The sequence below is a fragment of the Gambusia affinis genome, linkage group LG15 (assembly GCF_019740435.1).
Source record: "Gambusia affinis linkage group LG15, SWU_Gaff_1.0, whole genome shotgun sequence".
Classification (NCBI taxonomy): Eukaryota; Metazoa; Chordata; class Actinopteri; order Cyprinodontiformes; family Poeciliidae; genus Gambusia; species Gambusia affinis.
The window spans coordinates 10732811-10758273 of NC_057882.1; the positions used below are offsets into that span (position 1 = coordinate 10732811).

Sequence of the window (25463 nt, forward strand, 5' to 3'; positions counted from 1 at the left end):
ATTTGCTTTCTCCTCTATCTTTATCTGTTTCTCTCCCTCACTTTCTTGCTGTCTCAGTGTAATGTGATCGAGGACCGATGCTGCCAGCCCCAACTGTGGCACTGCAATCTCTGCTCTGCTCCGGTTGCTAGGCAGCCTGTCTTAGACAGGGCTCAGTGATGCACCTCCTTCTCCATGTCTGCTTTGCCCCCCCCCCCCTCCAAATAAAAAAACGAAAATAAAAAGAGCAAGGTGGGAAATTGTAAGGAATAGCCAACAAACCGAAATGTATTTCTGAGGATTTATCTTTTTTACAACGCGGTGCTTCACATCTGCAGTGCAGCACAGTAGAGCATTGTGATCCTGGGGGCTTTGGAGGTTGCGCGTGCGGATTTGTTGAATACAGGCTTCGAGGCACCAAACAGTGCGACAGATCTCCAGTGTGACTGCGCTGCCCACCTTCTCTTGTGTTTGTGATGGAAATCGCAGTGTGCAGATTTTGTGTCATCGCGCCTAGAATGAAGCCTACCATGTGTGGCTGAAACAGTGGGCTGCTGGCAGGTTGCCCAGGTGTGGGATATTGGTAGGGGAGTGAGGTTGCCACGAAGAAGCCACATGAACTGCTACCTCATAAAGCACTCATGAATCAATGCTTTAGTAGCTCCATGTGGCTGTGGGGGATGATAACTATTCAAAGTAAAATGCCAGAACTCTTTCAAGGCCTTTGTTCCTATTATGTCTCTACTTTTCACTTGCAGGCGTCACACGTTTATGCGATGCACAAGCTGTGCTTATAGACTGCCAACATTTGGTTAAAGGAGGCAATCTGACAGGAATACTGCTTTGGTCATGAGCCGAATTTGCTTTTTTACTTCAGAGTTGTATTTCCTATAAATAAATCTCAATTTCTGATGATTTTGATAACATTAACTGATTGAATCACTACCCCAGGACCTGAGATCTTCTTAGTTGGATAATCTTGTCTGTGCCTCCTTGTCTTCTTGCAGAAGTACAGGTACCAGGATGAGGAGACGCCCCCCTTGGAGCACAGCCCAGCACATCTGGCTCCAGGGAAAAGTGCAGAAATGCTTCATATGAGTGACAAGAACCTCGCTGCCATGGAGGCCATACATGGCTACACGCCACACACGCATATCTCTCCTGTCAAGGTATTAAATGCACACGTTTACTCATAGACATTGTGGAGGGATAGGTTATTATCCTGAATAAATTCAAACCAGCATTTTCAACTGTTTTTGCTAAAAATCCTCAAAGTTGTTGGAAAAAAATGAAAATAAATACAGTATTTAAAGCCCTAAAATCAACATGACATTTAGAGACACGGTGAGGTTTTCTACTTTTATCCAGAATTGCATGTGTATAAATGATTAGACTAAAAATCCACACACCCTGTTTAAAAATGTTGAAGTTACATTGGTTGGTGTCCTTCTAAATTTCTTTATCATTGGAAAATCCTGATGTAAGCAGGTTGACATTATGCTTTTGTTCATCTTACATACCACCCAGACACAAAACAGTATCTGATTTAACTTAACACCACATGTTGGCTGGTTTGGAGTCCTGCATTACCCACCTAAGGGCACTGATAGGAACATAATCTTATTTGATAATTAAATATGAACTGCCATGCCGTCATGCATCAGCTTTGAGGCTGTATGAACATGAACAGCAGGCGATCTGATATCTACACTCAAAGTGCATCTGGACACAAGATACCTTAAGGACAGACAATAGGCAGATAATATAATCAAATGAACCAGGTCAAAGACAAATGAGCAGAAGTGATTCCAGTCAGCATTTTTTAAAATCAAAGCTGTCATCATTATTTGCATGGATAAAATGTGCTAAATTACATTGAAGCTAAAAAAAAACACAAATATGGACTTCATGATGCACTTAGGTGTGTGTCTGTACTGAGACGGACATTGTAAGAGCTACCATTAGCAAAGCAAGCTGACATCAGTGGGAACATGAGCCGCTTGCTTGAAGTGCACTAACTCAATTCTTCTGTAGCTACAAATGTGCCGGTGTAAGCTGCGGTGGCCACTTAAACAGGATGTATCTCATGTATCCACGTATGTTATCCAACAACCTTCTTACCAATTGAGAGTGAGAAGATCCTGTTTTTATTTTTCTGTGATGGGGGACCAGTTCTTTCATATTTCCCACAGGCGGAGAGAAGTGAAGTCCATAGATGAGCCAAAATGAAATGCTGCTGTTTAATAAGCAGCAAAGAAGGCTGGCTTATTGTGATGTCTTGCTGTCATTTAAATTATACACTCATCTCTTTGGTGTAGGGAGAGATAACCATGGAGATTTCTCGTTAAGGAGGCTGAGAAGCTCACTGGAAAACTTAAGTCTGGAGTGGAGTTGCATAAAAACAGTAAAACAGTAATCAGACAAGCTACTGGGAATATAGAACCACTAATAGATATTATTTGGATGGTTCACATGCAGTTGCTCTGTTCTGTGGCAACCCACACACACCGAAACACACACCGAAACACACACCCACTCCCTTGAACAGCCCCATTCTGATCTCATAAAGGGAACTTTAGTTACAGCTTATATATAAAAATACACAGCTAGATAGATAGCTAGATAATCAGAAATTGTGTTTTAAAGCTGCAGTATGTAACTTTTATAAAGATTATGTTTTTTACATGTCTTTTAAAACTGTCGCCATGTTGTGACTGTATGTTATGAGACAGATAATCTCCTCTACTGCCTTCCTGAGCCGTTATTGCCATCTGAAGAAATGCACCGCTCCCGACCAAAATCAACCAATCAGAGCCAGGAGGAAGGTGTTGTCACTGTCACTCAACCTCATGTACTCGCTGCTGTCTTAGCGTTACAGAAAAATTGTTTGACCGCCATCATTGGTGGCTATGCTAACTAGCCTTAGCATTCACAACAAGATCTGCTGACGAGAAAAAGGTGTAGCGGTATCGGAGGGTGCAGAGAGGAAAGGGGATGAGCATCGCCATACAAAATTGTGATTGACAAGCGCTAAGACCCACCTCTGGGTTCTCGTTGGTTGTTTTTAGTTAGCACTGGGAGCACTGGGAAAAGGCAGAGAAGCTTGATTTCTTTCACACAGTCTGTCTCATACCACAGTCCACAGTCATAGATTCTACAAATATGTAAAACATAAAATAAAAACATAATAAAAGTTACATACTGCAGCTTTAATTAATGTTATATTATTGTGTCCTAATTTAGTTTCATTTTCTTCTAATCCTTGTGTTTAAGTCTCAGACAGAAAGAGATCTAGGTAAAAATAGTGTTTTGGACTGTTCATGGTATTTCGTCCATTTCCTCGTGGATGAAAACATTTCTGAAATTGGCCCCATGTTGTTTTCAAAAACAACATGCTGTTTTAGAAAACAATGTTCTTGTGTGTATTGTGCCTAAATGTGACAGATGATCCAAATGTAAATGTAAGACAGAACAAGTAACTGGTACATCAAGAGGATGGTCTGATTTATCAAAAACTGATCAAGACTTTCATTAAAGTGATAGGAGAGAGGCTTCATTCCTCTAAGTTGCTCTTCTAAAATCTGCCATTATGTGTTAATCAACTCTGTTTAAGTGAGAGTAAAAATTATGATTAGTGCCTTCCAGTGTGTTCAGATCATTACTTCTTCAATCAGCTTACAGATGCTCGTGGTGTTTTTCTATCACTAGTACCACTTTGATTAAAAGTTCACATTTAATGAGCTCAACCACAATCTGTAGTTATTCATTTATGACCAATACTATGATAAATCAACATCCATTTTAAAACACATTTATGGGGGTTTTTTTTATACATTGGGTTGTTTTTCTAAAACACGTCTCATCATTATCATAAACATGGTTAGCCAAGTCTGCATTCCCATTGCCCCCTAGTGTTAGACATTATGGTACGAATATATTACAATAATGTTTTGCTGTGGAAGTTAAACCAAGTGCTGCATCAAAAACATTTGCTTCTGACAATCAGCTGGATGCACTGGATTCACACAGTCAGAATAACTAAATGAATAATTATGTTGTATAAATAACATTATGTTTGTCACAAAGTTCGCGACACGTCAAAATGTAGTAAAACAATGTAATTCAAGCAGCACATGAAATTACTGAAATACTCCAGGATTAAAAGCAGAAATCATTAATTATTTGCTAAAAAGATGTCTACAGGTGTTCCACAAGGATGTGTCCTTGCACAGCTGTTGTACCATGTAAGTTATCTCTGTTTTAAGTGTTACATTCATATGGGATCAAATGGCACTTCAACTTTTCAAGATACAAAAGTTGTAATTGATTTTTAATCTTTCATTTAAAGTGAAAAATCTTTACTGGAGAGTTGAATTCAATCTCTCTGTGCCCCTGTCCATTTAAAATTACATGCCGATTGAATCTTGTACATGCACTCTATTATTCTCTCACATTTCATGTGTTGTTTCAACAACTGGTCTCATTAAAATATATAAAGGCATTAATCTATAAAGCAAACATTGGAATTTTTTATATAACTAATTGTGCATTTGTTCTAGTTGTCTAATTCTAATTACTAGAGCTAGAAAATTATGATTTATTTTGTACATAACATTTTATGGGGTGTATATAATGCAGATTTTAGTTTGGTAACATGAGTAAATGTAATTAAACTAAACTAAATTAATATGACTATCAACAAATACAGTTTGTGCCACAAAAGGAACAATTTATTTTGTTCAATCATTTTAAAATGCTAACTTTTTCTGACTCTAACATAAACCATATACTCTCTTTTTTGTCATGGCATTTTATATTATATGCAATCTTGTTGCCTACATTAGATTACAGTCTGAGGGCTACCAAAGAGCTACCTTTTAGGATGTGTTGGCTGCTCATTCTGAAGTGATCTGTATTGTAATCTGTACCAAAATGTGTCTACAAGCTGCCAAGACATTAGTCAAGTACCGTCACAAGTCTAAAGGCGTTTAATATATGCAGAGGACGCAAGATATCTTAAATTATGCTAATTCCACATCATTACATAACCAGTGACCCTGGAACATTTAATTTTGTGCATCAGTCCACCAGCAGTGTTTGTACATACTTCACATTTCTCCAGATTATTGGTATCTTGGCTTTAAACTGTTGAGGCCACTTTACCTTGAAGTAAAGGACAGACAGGCTGTTTCAATTTCCATCTCTATTTTCCTTTTGTACTGTTTAAAATAGCCAATGACAAGCCTTTTTGAAAAATGTTTTTGACAATGTTGTTCTATTTTAGCTACCTTGATTATGTATATATGTGCATATGTACATGCAGCTTAGGAGCTGTAGAAGTTGAGTTGAAAATGCAGTCTATAAAAAAATCCACTGGGAGAATACCATGTCAGCTTGTTCGCAATGTTTGTCTAAACCTGACTAACTCCATTTCTATTTGTAGGTTACTGCTATTATTTATTATTAAGCTTTGTGCTACTGTTCTCTTCTGGGAGAACAGAAATCATTGCAATGGAAAAAAAAATGTTTTGAACTTATTTAGATCAATATTAACTGTGTGAATCATGTTATGTAAGTGTGAGAATCCTCTGGAAGGCAGAAAGGCAAAAAATACACAGAAAATACATAATTAACACATGGATGCTGCTTAGAAGCAAAGCTCAAAATCCTGTGGATGTTCTTTGAAAAGCAGGCTTCACTGATGAGTTTTAGGTGTGATACTTAAGATTAAGTTTACTTCTGAAATTATCTGCACCTGCTGGACCAACATAGTGTTTTTTTATGTAATTATGTCCGTCTCTGTATTTGCTATAATCTGCTGCTGTTCGTTCAGGTCATGAAAGATACAATAATGATGGCTGAGTTCCTATTACTAATTTATTACCAGTCAGTAAACACAAGATGCCTGTTTTTTGATGAGATTTGCAGTTGAAACACATTTTAAAGTCACTTCAGTATCAATATAAGTCTTTAAAAAGTTGTCAGTGGTGAAATTAGGTTGAAATTTCAGTTCCATTATGGAGACACGATGATCCCAAGATGGTGCTGCATCCTTCTCACTGTGCAAAGTGGCAAGATAAATACAAATGGCTAAATTAATTGGGCCCCTTTGTTCTCTCACATTTAAACCCTAAAGAAACAAGAATTAGTAATTAAACATTCTTTGACTTGTCTGATCAAAATTAAAAAGTAAAGGCTAAATATAAAAAACAAAACTACTTACAGTGTGTTTACTGTAACAGTTGTGCTGCTGTTAATTTGCTTAAAATGATTACTTCCTATTGTAAGGCAGATTGACCTCTGAACGAACAATTTCACCACTAAAATCCCTTTTTCTAAAATGTTTAGTGAGAGATTATGATTTTACTGAGTTGTGATTTTAGTTTTGGTTTCATTGAATATTAATATAACTTATAAATGAGTGTTGCACAGAAATGATCATGTGGTGATTGATGATGACAATGATGATGATAATGCTTGGTATTCATGACTGATGTGGTTCTCTTCACATAAGGATTTCCTCCTCACAGTACCATGACAACCATAAAGGTAGTTTAGTCTTTGCATTGTGTTGCTCACCCCTTTATTTCTGCATATATATATATTTTTTACCAGAAGGCAAGTCTAGTTTAAAAGGGATTTTGTTTCCCACGTTTCTAATAAGTTTTTGCCTTTTGCCCCTCTTTTTCATCTTGCTCCCCTTCTTCCTGCTCTCCTTCCCTGGCTCATCACCCGATGCTGGCAGCAGAAAATTAACTAAAGCTCAAATACGTTAACAGGTTCTGGTGTTTGAAACTCTGCAGCTTAAAGGAAACTTACAGAGAAGGAATAATAAATAAGCCATATCTCACAGCCTAATTGCGCTGCTCTTCATTTGCAACAGAGCGAGAAAAGCCTATAACATTTTCAGTGAACCTGTTAAATAAAGGACAGGCTGATTTTGAGGAAAAAGTGAGCAAAATTAAAGAAAAAAAAGGGATGGTTTCCTCTGGATTAGCATTGTGCTGGAATACATCAACACAGTTGTCTAAATGCTAAGGCCTCAGTGTGCACTGCTGACAGCTAAAACCTTTCCAGTGCAAAGCAGCCACAGCACTGCTAATAGTAAAAAGAGAGTTTTCAGAGTGGCTGTTTCAGCTGTGCTGAGCCTCACATACAGATTTAAGAGGCACAAACAGATGTGCTGTTTGAATTGATTCTGCTTTTTATTCTCATCTTAACTATCTTATTTATGAGCAAATGGTGACCCCATGCAGTGTTCTGCAATTATGACTCTACTCTAGCTGATGATTTAAATTTATAATTTATTTATAAAGAGTCAAGGCTTTGATACATCAAACATACTATAGAAAGGGTAGGTGAGTTAGGTAATATTTTTCCAACTGCTCTAAATAAAGTTAAATTTGCAAGAAGATTGTTGCAAGTTTTATCAAGTGTTTTTCAATCACACAGTCAACAGTATGATTGTATCTTTATGCTTTGTGACTGTTTTCATGGCTATTTTTCACCTTTTGTCACACTGCAGCCACAAGTTTCCCTTTACAAAATAAGTACAAGAAGATGCATGGCTTTCAAAAATGTCACAGTCAAACATCACCCAGAAAGCATCACACCCAATGTGAAACATAGTGTTGGCAGCATAATGCTGTGGAGGTAATTTCTACAGCAGGAACAGAGATGATAAATATATGGGAATTCTGGAAATAAAGACAATAATGCTAAACAAACACCCAGCCTTATAGATGTGTTAGAGACCTAAATTTAATTAAGAGTCTTACAATTTAAATGTTCTGTTTACACATACTTTCCATCCAATCTGACTTAGCCTGGGCTATTTGTTTATAGTGGTAGATAGAAATATTTTTGTCTCTAGTTGCACAAAACTTGTAGAGACACACAGCAGTAGAGCAGTAGGTGTAACTGCAGCCAAAATGTGCCACACCTATACTGTACCTGTACAGCAAAACGCAGAAAGCCATGTTTTATTTTAATTCTTCTTCACAATATTGTTCTACTTTATGTAAAATCTAAATTACATTCAAGTTTGTGTTTGCGACATGGCAAAATGTGAAAAACGTACAGGGTGTGTATGTATCGTTTCACAAGACGATGGATGTATACTTCACACTTAATATAAATTTCTCAATAATCTTCAGAATTATTTGGCATATTTCACAAATGATGAGGTAACGCGAAGGTAAATAGTGCCCGCTGTTCTTCCCTTTGCCCATCCGCACGTCCTGCACAATCACCCTGTCCCTTCTGTTGTTTTACAGCCTGTGTTGATGTCCACGGGACACACTCCAATGTACACCTCCGCAGTTTCCACACTGGTAAGACCACGGCGAGCCGTGATACTCCGTCCACGGCAACATCAGCAGTGTCATCATCTGTCATCATCCAAAAGCGGGATTTACTTTTCTATGTTTTTTCTTTCTCTTATTGTCAATCCTCACTTCCTGTTTTGCATTTCGTGTGGCTGGTTGTCGGCTGCCCATTCATCTGTATTTAATGCTCACTGTTATAATTATGAGGTCATGAATTTCCGTGTCATTTCAGTGTATTCATTCTTTATCAGTGTCATTTGAATCTTCTCTGTCGAGCAGATTCGTTCTGCTGGTGGTCACTGTCTACTTTTGGACCCAAAATATGCTCCTTCTTTGCACCGCAGTATTTCAGTGCTTGAGGACATTTCTACAGAATCAGTTATGGCTCAAGAAAAACCCAGAAATACACTCAGCGATGCCTCGAGTCTTGAAGGTGTAAAATGGGGGGTTAAGATGTAGTCTTTTGCAGGACACACTGGATCCTGTAGGTGGCAGTGTTAGACTGCACCCACTGACTTTCATAACCTTGAGAAGACATTTATGTTGCACCAGTGGAACAGTTTTATGATCAGACAGGTTGCACTTGACTCATGTGCTATAACTTTTTATTGCAGGGCAAAGCGTGTGCATTATGGAATAGTGGTACACTGAAACGCTGCCTCTTATGCCTTTCTAGATATACACATATCTTACCATAATTTCCTTCTCATTAAATTAAAGTCTGAGATTTTGTACGCACAATAAAAGATTGATTTATTTTAAGACTTCTCCTATTTTTCCAGGGTTGTGGTATGCATTAGAACTGAAAACAAACTTGGTGTAAAACAGCACAAATCTAAAAGTTATTTTAATCAATCCAATCATATTAGGAAAAGGAAAATTTCTTACATTTTGTCAAAAAAAGTTCAAACTTTTTATTTGATTAAATAGCAATAACTAATTTATTTTGTGTTTGCCTAAACTTCACTTCTACATTGGGGAATATTTGTAAATTTTTTTGTATGCAGAAAACATGCTTTTTGCTTTTCTGCATATATATATATTATATAATTTGTCTGTGTTTGAATATACATATCAGTCTTACAGTTGTCTGCCTGCATCACATTCAGTATTAAAGTGATAGTTCCAGTTAAATATCAATTAAAATGCTTTGCAAGCATTTTTTTTTTTATTTGTTACAATTTAAACTGAGTAAATATATTGTATGTTTGTAATTAAACTGTTAAACAGTCGGGGACAACATGTAGAGCATAAACTCATCACTCATGCGTCTCCGTAGCGGTATGCAGAAATCTTTCATTCTGCAGATGAGCACATTACATTTTCTTCGCTGCTTCGGTAAAATGCGTACTGCCCTTAAGATGCATTGCAGTAATGCCTTTGAGTGTGTCGGAGTCTTTGCTGGTGGCATCGTGCCCAGGTGGTTGTCATTGATGTGTAGGTGGTGTCGTCAGTCTGTCTCTTTATTGCTGTAATGGTGTAGGGTTTGCCAGTTTCAGTCCAGGGTCCCATTGATTTATGGGTAAGATTGTCTCTGGAAACACCGCAATGGTTTGGCAAGAGAGGGGGGGAGGTCTTTAGGTTGTGTGCCTGATTAAGCAAAGAGGTGCTTCAGATTGAAATGACATCAGTTATTTGAAAAATTGTATGTAAAGCAATTAGACACGTTTTTTTACAATGCAAAAAGACTTTTCATGTAAATGCTCAAACAGTGAGTCATATCACCTCTTGTTTCATGTGAACGAAGAAAGTTCAGATTTAAATGTCATGCTGTTAAGATTTTAATTCATTTAAATTATAAGAAATTGAACAAGTTGTTCTTTAAAAGAGGAGACCCTTGCTGAATAAGCAAAACATGTCACATCTTAACAGATCCTCTAATCCTGTAGCTATGAAAAAAAAAAATGTAGTTTTTGTTTTGTTTGCTAAAATGTTAATATTCCCTTTGTGTTCCCAAGTTCTCTTATATGAACTGGCACTGTAGTTTCCTAGGTTGCCTTGGTATATTTTGGACTAAATCTAAATTAAATGGACACCAATGAGACTGGAGGAGTTTGTGATAAAGTTTTCTCTTGTTGCTAAATCTATCAGTTTTATCCACAAAGGTCTGCTAACAAAAATCCCAAACTTCAGTCTGTAAAATCCTCATGGAGCAGCAGATGAATAGAAAATTAAAACAGCAAGAAGAATTTTACAGCTCACAACTAATTAGGTCAAAGTGCACATGCACTGTGGGAAAAGATGAGCAACAAAACAGTAGTTGAGCCGTCGCAACAGAAATGATCAAATTGAGACATGGCCAAGATGAAGTAGAGTGGATTTGCAGGACCAAATTGGTTTTAAGATTCTAAAATCATTATCAGAAACCAAAAATAGAAGTTGAATTTAATTTTCATCTGTCAGGAGTTTGGAAATGAAGACGAAAGACCAAAATGCAGGCATATTCCACAGCCAGATAAACAGGCAGAAAGCAGAAATAGCAAGAACTCCTTAAGCTTGCATAAGCTGGATACAGATACCAAGCAACAGGACAAGGAGCATCTAAAGACAACAATGTTCTGGCAGAAGAGAAAGAAAATACAACCTATTAATATTTAGACTCTTACTGATAAACCTGCATGCTTCAAATAAGAGATTGTGCAATCACTAAATTGCCCGAAGTATTCTCTCTTACGCTTCTCTTTAGAATGGATTTTAGTCTGAGGACTGTCATTACCTCTATGCCTTCACATTTGTGATGGTAGGACAAAAAGTGTGTGGTTTTTTTGTTGTTGGTTTTTTTTTTCCACATCACTCTGAAACATCTGGTTGGCATGCTAACAATGAAATTGCTAAACAGTGGCTCCAAGGTCAAATCCGACCAGCTCGTGTGTTCACGGTAGTCAAAGTTTTACCTGATTACCAAATTAAGCACAAACTGATACAGTTATAATTATAGCCAAGCTTTAGGCCGGCGTGACTAAAGCAATTTGACTGCTGATAAAACGTGTAGTTTGTCCAAACTCAATCACTCAAACAAGGCAGGCAGAAGACGAAAGCTAAGTGAAACTTCAGCAGCTCCATGTTATGTTCACAGCTTGCTTATGCATATTTCCAAATTTACTGGCCCTCTGGCAACACTTAAAGAGGGTGAGCTGGGAAGGGGTTGATGATGTGAAAATAATCATTATACACACCAGAGACACATGATGAAAAAGTAATAAATACGAGTGCGTCCCGTTACACGACCTAATATTAAACCGTCTGAGAAGTGATGCAGAAATTACCTTTCCGTACAAAGTCTCCAGCCTCATTAGAAATAAGAGCCAATGGTGCAGCGTAAAGGCGGTCTGTATTTAAAGACACAGATGTATATAGAGCACATCAGCCAGGTTTATCAAATTTCCATATGATTATGTTGAATAGGCCAACAATTAAGAGCAGTTTACTGCAAGAGCCAGTTTCTCTACTGTGACTGAAACACCATCACAAGACAAAGATGAAACATTTTCATTCTTTCAGTGTAGAAATTATTTTTGATCTGCAAGTCCTACTTACACCGCTGTGGCTTGGTGGTTTGGTTCAATCCAGGATTCATTAATTGTAATCAACAGAACCGACTAACGGCTGGTCCAGCATGGGGTGGGTGGCTCCTTGACCAGATCCAGTTTTCAGGGGTTTTTTTGCTGGTTGAATTACAGTTTTGGACTGCTCTACCACATTTGTAATGTTAATGGGGAAAAGTGGAAGCGTAAAAACTGAAATGCCACGGGCTCACATTTTACTCCGATCTGTTTTGTTCCTATTTTCTTTTTTTTTCTTTTTTTTTTTCTTTTTTTTTTTGGTGATTGCCAGACATTTCTCTCTCTGACCTCCATCTTCACCATGCTTTATTCTGTTCTGCCTGTGAAGCCACAACGTTGACACACTGTCCAAGTATCTCCTCTAGAAATTGGCCTCAATGCCAGAAAACGCTGTCCCAAACAAAATATGTTCTTGTTCCTCGACTTCACCCAGGAACCTCTCCAACTCATCTTGTGAAAAGTTTTTCTGCTTCCCACATGCAAGCTGCATCAGAGAATCGCTATAGGGATTTTAACTATGGCTGAATTTCATTTAAAAAAGAAAAAAGAAAGATGCAGATTGTATTGACTATAAGCACTGCTAATGAAAGACTTTCCTCTATCTTGGTTGGTTAAGGAAAATTTGTTGGATGTCTTTTAAATATTAGTCCATGCAACCACGTCTTAAGCACATTTGAACCGATGCGTCATTTGTGAACAGTTTGATCGTATGTAATGCAGATTTTCTTCCCACAGTTGTCTATTTGCCTTTGCTCACAGTTGCTTAGAAACTCCAACTACAACATGTTGGAAGTGGCTCTTTCAAGTAACGGTTGAAGGGACCAAAAGAAAGGATACCATTCAACAAAGAAAAGCAACAATTATTTCTCCTTCAGCTAAAATAATAAGGCAAACAAATGATTAGCAATAATATTTTTATTATAAAAACCTGTCATGTATTATTATTTCAAATTGTAGACAAAAGCAAAATATAACCACCTGCCACGTTTGTGCTGAGCATTATGAATTTAGTCATTTTGCTTTTTGATTATTAATAATTGAATTATTAATTGTTTTGGCAGCCTGTTAACTAGCCTGCAGTGGGATTCTTAACAAACACTCTGGTCCAAGTTATGATGGGCAGCATTTTTATAGTCTCTAAAATGTGCTTTTTTTTTCATTTTTAAAAGTTGTTCTAATCAGTTGAGTTTGGAAAAGGAAATGAGTGCAATAGTTCTCTTTCAGCCAACTGACCATCAGCAACGGGTGGGGGAGGGGCCAAGCTGCAAGATTATTTGCACCATGCAGGCAGAGAAAAATGTTGCCAGTCTTTTTCTTGCATTTTACTAAAAAGATGCAAGAAGCTTTTTGGTATGAACTTTTTAAAGTCTATGAATGCTAGAAGGTTCCTATACAGCACATATGTCAGAGACACATCCGGCCCGCGAGAAGATTTTCTACGGCCCCTGGGATGATATTAGAACCGGCCCGCAGCAAGCCGGCACCCCGTCTGAAAAAATGCGAGATGCGTTCGATCCTCTGCACCCCGTTCGATCCTCACAACCCCTCCGCTACACTAGACCAAATGCGTCATTTAAAAAAATCTCAATGAACATTCGATCAGTCCGGCCCTCGGCTTGTAGCTAAATTTTTTATTTGGCCCTCCGTCCATTTGACTTTGACACCCCTGCTATACAGCATAACTACTTATGCTCTATTTCTATCAAAAAGTGGAACTTTTAATACTTTTTGTCCCTTTACTGCAGGACTCTGATTCGGAAACCTGCCTTAGATAAAACAGCCAACTCTTGAGCTTTGCTTGACGCAAATTCATCCGCCAAAATGTCCCAGTGCAGCTGCTTTTCGTTCTAACAAACCTGCTGTTTTCTGCGGCGCTTTCCCCCACCACTGGTGTTCCTCTGTTGAGATCCTTCCTCATTTATTGTGCACTCCTGTCCGGTCAGTATCTGGCTTTTACCTTCATCTTCTCCTACCTGCTGACTTTTCTTTAATAAATGTTTAAATATGTCCCTGCAGCTTCAGTGTAATTACTGTGCAGCCGCAGCTCAGGTCTCTTGGGAAGGAGAGGCGAGAGAGGAGGAGGAGGAGGAGGAAAAAATATGCACACACAGAGAAAGGAAGAGAACAGTGTTCATACTAGATGAGAATAGGGGGGGTGTACATTTCTGCATTCTGAACAGCAAGAAGCATTAGACGTTGTAGAGTAAAGGTAAACAGTTTATTTAACAGAGGGAAACCGCCAGCTGAAAGGTTTCTCCATCAGTCTGCCCTCACATGCAGGCATTTGTTCTGCAAAGCCTCCAGATGCAAGGTCCACATACATTACATAACTGTGATAGATTTTTGCTCGCAGAAAAGAAAAGCTCGACTTTTAAACATGACAGTCAATGTCCCCAGCTTTTCACAGTTTTAAAGTTAAAAAGCAAAAATACACTGGACTGCTCTAAAGTTTTCTGTGTGGTCCGAAGAGGCAGACCTTCAAGGAGCTTTTGAAGTGGTCTCAGTTCTGGAGTAGCTCTCCGGACTCTCTGGACATAGTTTAGGGTTTTCATTTCAACATTCGCCATGGTCATTTCTTTTTAGTCAAATTCTTCTGCTTGACCATGACAGCATGTTGAGAAGCATGAGGAGTATTAGCGGAAAAGTCGCTGCCGCAGAGAAAGAGTATCTTCAATTCAAGTCTTCAGGAATTAGGAAATAAATTCAGCGAAGTTATGACACAGAGCCCGATATATGAATATATGAATGATCATTATTTAGGAATAACATTTCTGGAGTTCTCATATCTTTTGTGACTTCCAAACGTACAAATTTTCAGAGTCAGTTTTTATTTTAAAAATGATGGAGTTTTCGACTTCATTAGAGTTAAACGTATGAGTTGTAGGGCTCTGTTTAGTTGAAACTGGGTAAACGTTTTGAAAAGTTTATCATCTTAACCCCTTACAGTCGAAATTGATTTACTATTATGTAGTTAAAAAACTGTATTTTTGCTAGAGTACAGATGCAAATTTGTTGGAGATCTTCTGTGAATATGTCAACACCTTAGCAATTTAGATATAAAACATGTCATTGACTTTAGGCATAGTTGGTCTTAATTCTTCTCCATAATGGATATTAATTTACCTATGCTTTCATTGATTACACAAATACCTCAAATTCAGTCCATGTTGTTACACAGGATGTGACAAATACTTAACCTTCGGCTTGACATTGTCAGCACATTTGGAGACTAAAAATGGAACAAGTTTCTTGGAGACTTGAATATTTAAAATAAATCGGATCATAAGTGATCGACTGTGAATGACAAGTGTCTGCGCACCAGTGTCATCGTGTTCAAAATATTTTTGCACTTATAGGATGAAGTTCGCAGTCCAGTCTCCTTCAGTTTGCGGTTCTGTGGAGGAGTCCGGTCAATTTGAGCTGCCTGTCCTTCGAGGTTCAGTCAAAGAATAAATCCTCCCCCTCTCACATCACCAGAGCAGACATTACGCAGAGAGACAGCTAATTAATCGGCATCAAACTTCCCCGCGCTCTCCCTCAGCAGTGAGGATGGGAGGGGGTGGCGAACAGTGGCAGCAATAAAAATGAACTGCTCTCTTTCTGAGCACAGACCAGTAGCAGCAGAGAGCTACCGTCATCGCAGTGCAAGGAGACCGGAGGACGACAAGATCCACTTTTTTTTGTCTCGTTTTTATGTTTTCTGATGACGGATGAGCCGCTCCGAGATACCGAAGAGCCTCACTGGCTAGAAGCAATTTTTACAACTCAGAAGTTGGTGGATGGAGCAGAGCATTCTCTGCTAAAGTCTCCAGTGCACACTCAGGAAGAAGGAACCACTAATTGGGCTGTGCGCTGTGATCCTGGATCTGAAATGGTTTTAAAGCAGCATCCCGTGTCTTGAGGCAGTCTAACTTTGGCATCATGTTTTATTTAGATTGAATGTAGGCTCACAGGGGTTGTGTTGATTGGAAAATAGATTTTTTTTATTTGAAGCAGTCTGGTTTTCCATGGTTTCCTCATTATGGCAGGGCCAAAACCCACTGGATCGGTTTGCTGTCATTTTTTTGGTTGCACTTTGAAAAGGCTCCAAAACTTCTAGAGCTTTCTTTATTCCACTTCTATTGGTCTTATTTGGCCCCCAGCAGAGTTTGATGTGGATTACCAGCGGTTTGCTTTTTTGAAACAGCAGCGAGATGTTCATGTCTGTGTGGTACGCAAAGAAGATGGGCAGCAGATTCCTCAGTAATGTACGGAAAGCCAAGAAGTATCGACGTCATAAGATGGTAGGCAAGTTTTACAGGCACCTTGGTTCCTTACTTGGTGAAAAATGCAAAGCTGTCATCATAACTGTATTTTTTATTTTTCTGTTTTTTTGTCATTCAATCGGAGAATTCATATGTGATCATAGCAAATGTTGTAATGAGTGTTTAATGCTTCATTAAAATCAGTCCGATATGTAGGTGTATGCATTAAAATAATATACTGGCATTGTAGTTAATTGGGCCGACCAAGACTGAGTCAAGTTAAAGCCAATGAGGTACATTTCAGGACTTCCACCAGAAAACTCGCTAAGCCTGGAGCTCGGGGTGCTAGGGCCGTCATTCATGCAGCGGCCCGCCGTGTTTTTGAGTTAGAAAATGTTTAAAGTTGACAGAAATGTGAAAATATCACTTGATAATTCTGTGTTATTGGAAGACTGTAAGATTAATGCCTAAACACTAACTATAAAGTCTTACAAAAATGCAATATTTAAAAATAAATAAATAAACAAGATAAATTAACAATGCCAAGCCTGGTGGGGGCACAAGTAAAGCCTGGAGGCCCTCCAGGCTTATAACACACTGAGGGAAACCCTGCATTTTAATAAACATTGATGTATTAATATTTACTGACATTTACAGCTATAGATATAACTGTAGATGTTTAAACCAAATCTTCCTGCAGCAGCTTATTAGCAAGCTAGGCTACAAACAGAGCTCCAAACCAGTGGATATACTGTACTGGTTCAAATCAGGTTTTCATTTCAAGATGCAAACGTATTTGCCAGCAGGTCTTGGCAGATTTCTAGAAGACAAATCCTGAGTCCTGCATGTCCAAGACTGGTCATTAGACAACAGTATCCAGTTTCTTGCCCAGTAATTTAGCAACTGATATTCTAACAGGAGTTAAAACAATAGGAGAATTTTATATTCCCAAACACACAAAAAGACTCAGTACACACAGATACAGGATTTAATAAACTCACATCTTGCATCTCATCACAATGTTTTTGTGCAGGGCAGTTTAAACTTAATGCCAGATGGTGGGCTAATACTAGCATGCTTCCTCTTTGTTTTTATATGACTTGTTAGCAGTTTAGGATGCAACAAATGTTAATGTTGCTCCAGTTCATTTAAAAACAAAGCCTTAAATGGGAGGAATTCAATTTAATTTATCTTACGTTTGGTTTTGAAGCCTACAAAATGTCAGTGTAACATTAAGAAAGAATTCTCGTAGCGTTTATTTATTGTTTTTTATTCACTCGATTATATCACAAAGTGGTGCATAGTGGTTGAGGTGAATAAGTAGATGTGTGAGTCAGATTCAGGGATTTAATTAGTGCAGTGATTTATTTCAAAGAACATTTTATTGGCATGGAAAGAGGGCACAGTGGTAAAACGGGTGTCTCATTTGCCGAGGCTTTGCCACTTTGAGGCCTTCGCTACATGTCATACCCTCCTCCCTTTGCCAATTTCCTGTGTGATTACTGTCAGTAATGGTGGCCAGACACACACACAAAAAAAAAATCTTTAAATAAAAATAACATTTTACTGACTGTAAGTCAGGGTGAAGCCAAATGGCAGTGGATTTGCTTTGAGGAGAAAAGTACGTTTTCACTTGTGTTTCAGCAAAAGTTTCCAATACACCAGCAAAACACACAAGATTCGTTGCTAATCCCTTTTTAGAAACAAACAATAGAGAAGTCTGAACACATACTAAATATAGCAACAAAGCGGTTGGTGCAGCTGTCGAGATTACAAGATGTGGAGAAGAAGACAGTCGGTGCACTGCAGCAACCAGTACAGTCCCAGCTAGTAACAGTTTCTAAATATTTTTGCTTTATTAATATAAAGCTGCTCTTGAACAAGGAGACTGAAAGCGCACAAGCTTACTGTGAAGACCACAGCTTTAAGTATGTGAGTTTATTGTCCAGATTTGATTTGAGGAAATAATCTTGCTGCATATAGATGCTTCCTCTGTGGAGGATGAAAAGCAATGCCGTCTGCAGAGACATGCCAGAGGAGAGCTTGGCTGAATAGCTTGTGCTGAAATATAGGTGGGAAAGAGCAGCCAAGCCCTGTAAATCCTCACAGCCCCTGATGCTGAAAGCCTTGACAGAGTGGGAGAGAGGACACTGTCAAATTCCCTGCAGGGAAATTGTCTGCACTGTAGGCTTAGTTTCTGCCGGCTATACTTATTATCTCTCCCACCAGGTAAAGACGTGTTTGACGTAGTGTTCAGCAGTAGACCCAGGAAACACAATGAAGCCCTTACACAGGCACCATTACAATCATACAGAGAGCAATAAAACACCCAAAGCTATTTGTGGAAAGCATGGGGGGAGTTTTATGGTCTCTCTACGATGTAACATGTTCACCGAGTTACACCTTAACCTCTTATTGTGTAAAAGTCACCATATCTGTGGATTGTTGCAGGGAAATCACAACAGAAAGCAAATTATTTCTATTAGTACTGTGTAAATGTTGGTGCATGGTGACTTAATCTTTTATCTCTGCTGCAACAGTGACAGGCAGTGCAATATGTAATGAAACAAATAACACACATTGATGGTCGAAAGTTGCGTATTTTCTGTGCAAGTAACCCTGAGTCATTTTCACAAACAGACTTGGCTGACTAAATTAAAACGTATCCTTTAGAAGAAGTAGTCTTCTATTACATCTATTACATAGGTGAGTCAAAGCTTCACCTATGTAATAACATTCACAAAAGGCTCTTGAGCACCAGGTGAGAACCAATGCCCACACTAGCAGACACATTTACTCTCAATTCATGCAGCAGGTTGTGTCTCTTTCCACGAGACGCTCTGCCTTCTGATGATCAGTTTACGGTGAACAGGCTTTGATGGCATCGGTGCCCACTGATTGCAAGGGCAATTTAAAACATCGCATAAGCATAACAAAGTGACGTTAAACTCTGGCAGGATTAGAGAGACAACGACTGGTGGTCCGTGTAACATGTCGAAGAAGATTTGATCTCGTTTTAGGTTTCAGGGTTTTGCTGATCAATCAATCAATCAAACTTTATTTGTACAGCACATTTCAGCAGCAAGGCATTTCAAAGTGCTTTACATCAAATCAAACACAAAAACACAATGCAACATAGAATCAACAATATCCCTTGTGAAGATTTGAGCTCCAACATTACGATGCACTTAGATGTCTTAAGAAGTTCATGTTTGCTTTTTTTGAAGCAGTTTAAGAAAACATCAGTCTTCCTTGTATTTCTTGGTTATGATTGATAGTCAAAGAAAACCTGGATGACTGGACCTATGTACATTATAAATTTATAAATCATTCGTTTGAATATCTAGAGCACATTGTTTCCTACTGGGTTTTTTCAAACAGAACAGCTACTTTAGTTATTAGGGACCTCAGAATAGTTGTTGATACAGATCATTATTATATACTTTTTATGTTTCAGACCCATAGACGAACACATGCATCATAAAAAATACACAACTAATAAGCATTTCTTTTCTTAGTCAGTGTTTTAAATAAAATGAAGGCTTACAGACAATTTGATTTTGTATATCTACATTAGCAGTTAAAAATGTGCACAGCCTTGTTGAAAAGCCAGATCTGTGTTCTTCCAACTTTAATGCATGCTTTCTTTGAACAAAATGTTTTTTTTACAAATACTTGATATATTTATTTGTTTCCTGCTGCTTTGACTTCATACCAACATTTGTCACTCCTACTAAATTAAACTATATAGCTACTCTCATCTCATCACACAAAATTGGCACAGAAAACATTTTGATTAAAACATGTTATAGATATACAGTCTCTCTGTGCATAGCTGAAGGATTGTTGCTGGCAGGCAGTTTATCTTAAGAGCTGGGAAATGAATTGAGTGTGGCTGTTTTGTTGTTTGTGTGTGTCGCAGCTGTCAGGTCTGTGAAGGTCAGCAGGCTGGTTTCATACTGCTCTTTGCTGTTGTAAGCACTTTAGATACACTGTCTTCTCCATGTTAATCAGTTTGGTAAAGCACAGGATGTGCTTTCCGACGAACAAATGCCTCACTGTGTGTTTCCATCTTTCAGGATTACCTTGACGACGGAACGCGTCCTCGACAGAAACATGAATGAACAATAATGTAGCAGAGTTAGAGGTTTCTGGAGCTGCTTTTTAATATGCAAGCCTATGCTTTCTTATTCAACTTGGCATATTGTGGTTCGATTTTGTTACACCTTTCGGAAAAGCTTCTAGAGGAGATAAGATCAAGAATACCGCAGTGATTTTATGAATAGTGTCTGTCTTACAAAAGTACTGAGGTTGTTTAGATAATGTTATGTTAAAACCCAAGAGCTTGTGGAATAGCGCAGGAATCTCCGATTAGTAGAACTTTTTTGGCTGCTGCCTGTCCAGTAGTTCTTCAAAATTGAGCAAAGTTTTTAAATGTAAATTAATAAGAAAGGCCCATTATAGCATTGTAAATGTTCTTAGGCGATATCAGCTGAAAATGTCCACAAAATAATGACTCTCTAACTGTGGATTGTTTTATCTACTGTAATTATTAGGTCAGACACCACCTGCTCTGTGTCCATATCTTCAGTAGGTGTGGATTTTAGTGGATGTAATTGTCCCTTTTTGAAAGTTACATTTGTCTAAGACCTGAAAAAAAGTTCACAAGTTGTCTTTATTTTTCAATAAAACAACAACAAAAAACAAGTTTAGAAGGATAGAAGTGTAAAGATGGCTGACCTGTGTTATAAACCAACAAAGAGTAAAGCTGTGTGTTTGGAGGAATATGATACATAGTCACCAAATTGTTAGGGAGGGATGAAGAAGAAAGTTGGTTTTGAAAGAAATTCATGAGAACTTCTTACGTAGGAGACAAGAAAAGTGAAACATGGCGGTGGCAGCATCATACTGTTGGAATTGCTTTCTTCAGAAAACCTTGAAGATGAGTGAAGAGGTTGAAGGTTGAGAAGATTATTAGTCTTTTGGCAGGATAACAGCTTAAAATATACAACCAGAGCTACAACAGGAAACTTATTCATTAGGTACAATTGAGATACTATTTTAAGACCTGTTTTCTCCAGACACTATCCATCCAGTTTGACTGACTTGTAGATATTTTTGAAAAAGAAAAAAGAGTGGGCAAAATGTGTCCACTTTCTAGATGTTACTGAGGAAATATAGGGAGGCTGAACGCACATTAACTCCACGTCTTTTTTAGTGGTGAAACATTGTGAAAACCATATACTGTTTCCGTCCAACTTCACACTCTTTTTCCTTTCTCACTTTTCTCTCGAGTTCTCGTTGGAAGAAGCTAAGATGGCATAATATTGTAGAGACAAGCACCCTCACACCTCAAACTAGCTTAAGAAAAAGCTTCACCTGTAAGGCTGAAACAAAACAATTCCCCAAATCCCTATCCTCTCATTGACTCTCTATGTATTGTTCCACGCTTCGTTCTTGATGGATAACTGTTATAAACCTTGATAATTGGTCCATCCATTAATTTTGCACTATTGATATTGACTGTTGACTACAAAAACTGCAACTCAGCAATATCTAATTGAGAATAATCCCAGCTCCTTATATCTCAACCCTGTACTAGAAGAAGAAATCATAAACATTGTGAATAACTGTAAAAATAAGACTTCCACTGACTGTGATGATCTGGACATGAAAACTATTAAAATAGTAATTAAAGGAATCTCTAAACCACTAACTTATATTTGCAATTTATCATTTCAAACAGGATCATTTCCCAACAAAATGAAAATAGCGAAGGTCAAACCAATGTATAAAACTGGCAACAAACACCTCTTCACTAACTACAGGCCTGTTTCTCTTCTCCCACAATTTTCTAAAATCCTGGAAAAACTCTTTAAGAAAAGACTGGAACAATTCATAGAAAAACATTCGCTACTTATCAGCAGTCAATATGGATTCAGAGCAAACCGGTCAACATCGCTGGCCGTAACTGACTTAATAGAAGAAATAACCAACGCAACAGATAGTAAGAAACTGGCAGTAGGGATATTTATAGATTTAAAGAAAGCTTTTGATACAATAAATCATGAAATCCTACTTAAAAAATTAGAATGCTATGGAATTAGGGGAGTAGTTTCTGACTGGATGAGGAGTTATTTAAAGAGCCGGAAACAATTTGTGAAATTGGGAGATGTGGAATCTGATTGGCAGGAGACTGTCTGTGGAGTACCACAAGGATCAGTATTGGGACCAGTTTTATTTAATCTTTATATAAATGATATCAGTAAAGTGTCCAATGTATTAAAATTTATCTTATTCGCTGATGACACAAATATTCTAGCCTCAGGAGACAATTTAGAGCATCTTCTCTCAACAGTCACTTCAGAGATTAGTAAGTTAAAGATATGGTTTGACCATAACAAATTATCCCTAAATTTGGACAAGACGAAATTCATGGTCTTTGGGAACTGTTATAAAAATACTGAAATCCAAGTTCAAATAGAGGATGTAACTCTAGAAAGGGATTTTGCTAATAAGTTCCTCGGTTTAATAATAGATGACAAAATCAGTTGGAAACCTCATATTCAACATTTACAGAGTAAACTCAGTAGAAGTATATCCATATTGGCTAGAGCTAGACATGTATTGAATGCTAAATCACTTCATATTCTATATAACTCTCTGATTTTACCATATCTATCATATTGCTGTGAAGTGTGGGGAGTTAATTACAAGAGCTCTTTACATCCGATAACGTCCTACAGAAACGAGCCATTAGAATCATCCATAATGTCGGTTATTATGAGCATACAAACCCGCTCTTCATAATATCCAGAATTCTCAAATTTGACGAGCTTGTAGAATTTAAAATGGCTCAATTTATGTTCAAGGTATCTAAAAAGTTGTTACCTGAGCACATACAGAGCACGTTTTCTGAAAGAGAAGGGGGGTATAACTTAAGGGGTCACTCAAACTTCAAGATCCGCAATTTTAGAACAACAAGAAAAAGCTTCTGTATTTCAATTAAAGGTGTAAAGTTATGGAATAAGTTACATGAAGATTTAAAACAAAGCAATAGTTTAACACAATTCAAAAGAAAGTACAAAGAGGTAATTTTCAATAGATACACACATGGGGACAGAAAGCAATAAGGTGTGTATTGAAGATAACAACTTGGTGTAAGGGTTTAGAAAGATAAACCAGCATAAAATGGGAAAATGTATAGGTAAATATTAGTAACTGTTACTTCTGACTGCCACTTTGATTTTGATTTTTTTTTAATGACAGTAGGACTCTAAAGTCTCAAGTGTTTAGGGGTAGGAGTTTATAAGTTCTCACTTCTTCCTACCCCATTTTGAGCATGATATGTTAACTGAAACTAAAAATCTGTATTTTCTCTTCTTTCTTATGCACTTCTTGTTACTGTGCACTATTTTATTTTTATATTTGTATCATGTTCGAATAAATTTCATTTCATAAATTTCATTTCACTGTTACATTGGAGCTAGTGAAAAAAAAAGGCAACCAGGAGGGGCAGCCATTGTCCTCACAGAGGATAACTGGGATAACGGTGTGCCTTGACACCATCGTTTTACCAACTCGGCTGTGTCCTCTTCATCCTTGGAGCATGCTGGACCATCGCCCATGTTCTGTCACTGCGGCTGCGTCTTATAATTTAACTCGGTGCTTTTAAAAGAGCCGCTGGACAGCGGGCGGACGTCTTTGTCCGCAGTATTCATGAAATCACCATTTACAACAGCAGTACGTACAAGCTGTGATTTAATTAGGCCAGTAGCTGCTGCAACACAAAGCAAGAAGCTCAGTCTGAACAAACATTACAGATAACCAGGTTTATTTTTTTGTGTCTGTAATGGATGGTGTAACGACAAATGGTTGTGGAGTTGTACTTTTTGTCTTTTAGCAGAGTGAGAAGTGTATTATGATGACTAAGAGCAGGAATGGTCGTCACTCTTTGCTGTTTTTGCAGCTTTCAGCGTCATATTGGAGCTTCTCTGATGACTTTGTGTCATTAAAGCTTGTTTTCTTCCCCTCTGCCTCCAGGGAAACACTCCTCCAGTGGTGGTGAACACTGACACACTTGATGGTTCGCCATATGTAAGGATAAAGTTCAATACTCTCGTTATTATTATTTTTTTTCCTGTGTCATGCTCTATAGCTGTCCTCATAACTGATTGGTGTTATATGCATTGTACAATGTCTTAACCCTTAATGCAACAAAGTTATTGCTGAGTATTTCACTCTGTGTGACCGTTTTTGGTGGAAACACTGAGTTCCCACAGAACTGTCAGGGAAAAAATAAAAATTTTCCATCCTTTTAGTGAACTTTTTATGGATAGATGGATGAATGGACGGAAGGACAGGAGTTAAGAGTCGACTTTATTATCAGTTGTCGGAAAAGAGGATGAGACTTTCCACAATACTGTTGGTTTTACAAAGCTGCAGCACTCGGAAAGCTTTTTTCTGGGTCAGAACCTAAAAACAGCTGTTGTAAAAGTTTCCTGTTACCTCTGGGATTTTTTTTAGTTACAGCAGGAAGGTTGGTATTTTTAGTTAAGTTGTTCATTCAGAAGTGAGAGCAGCCTAACAGAGTAGTGCTGCCTTATCAGTCACAAACACTTGATCACATTCCTGCCCGATGATGCGACTTGTCATCAAGGATTGTGTGTTATTGAAATATATAGTGCATCTGGAATCATAGAGGAAGGTAAAAATCGCTTAAATATGATGGTTTCTCCTGGCAGGTAAATGGGACAGAAGGAGAAATTGAGTATGAGGAAATCACATTGGAAAGAGTGAGTTTGGGAATTTCATATCTCAAATCTTCGTCCTCAGATTTTTTGCTTCATAATTTCTCACAAGAATCCAAAATCAGATTTTTGAGAGAGAAGTGTTACGTTTGTGTTTTTCCTCTGCAGGGCAATTCGGGCCTGGGCTTCAGCATAGCAGGGGGCACAGACAACCCTCACGTCGGGGACGACCCCAGTATCTTCATCACCAAAATTATACCGGGAGGAGCCGCAGCTCAGGACGGACGGCTCAGGTAGAATATTCCTTCAAACGACACCAGGACTCAGAAATCAATCTGGGATGCATGGATGCTCTTCCAGCTAGAAGGCATAAAAAAAAACTCTCATACAATTAGATTTTTATAACAAAATATGAGAAAACTTCTGACAGCAAATCTTAGATGGAAATATTGTGCTTTTTCCAAATGGGCTGTGGCAAATTAAATGTCAAATTAAAATTAAGGCATTAGAGGGTAACAGGAGGCTATTACAGTCAAGTACAATAAAGTTTTTATTTTCCCGTTATAGACAATAAAAGCGTTGTCTTTCTCTTAAAGACGA

The 25463-nt window shown here is 38.0% G+C and overlaps 1 protein-coding gene across 6 annotated transcripts in view; it reads left to right on the top strand.

The window, feature by feature from the left end:
- The window catches only part of LOC122845071 (disks large homolog 4), an 86295-nt gene that overhangs the window by 44716 nt on the left and 16116 nt on the right, over nt 1-25463 (top strand). For 4 of the 6 annotated variants that reach the window (XM_044141074.1, XM_044141072.1, XM_044141073.1 and 1 more), the window contains exons 2-6: nt 987-1148; nt 8256-8312; nt 24157-24210; nt 24858-24908; nt 25032-25156. In XM_044141074.1, the coding sequence (XP_043997009.1) occupies nt 987-1148; nt 8256-8312; nt 24157-24210; nt 24858-24908; nt 25032-25156 (449 nt within the window). Of the gene's footprint in view, nt 1-986; nt 1149-8255; nt 8313-15953; nt 16153-24156; nt 24211-24857; nt 24909-25031; nt 25157-25463 lie in introns of those variants that run through there. The other 2 variants (XM_044141075.1, XM_044141076.1) reach the window with 2 other exon arrangements.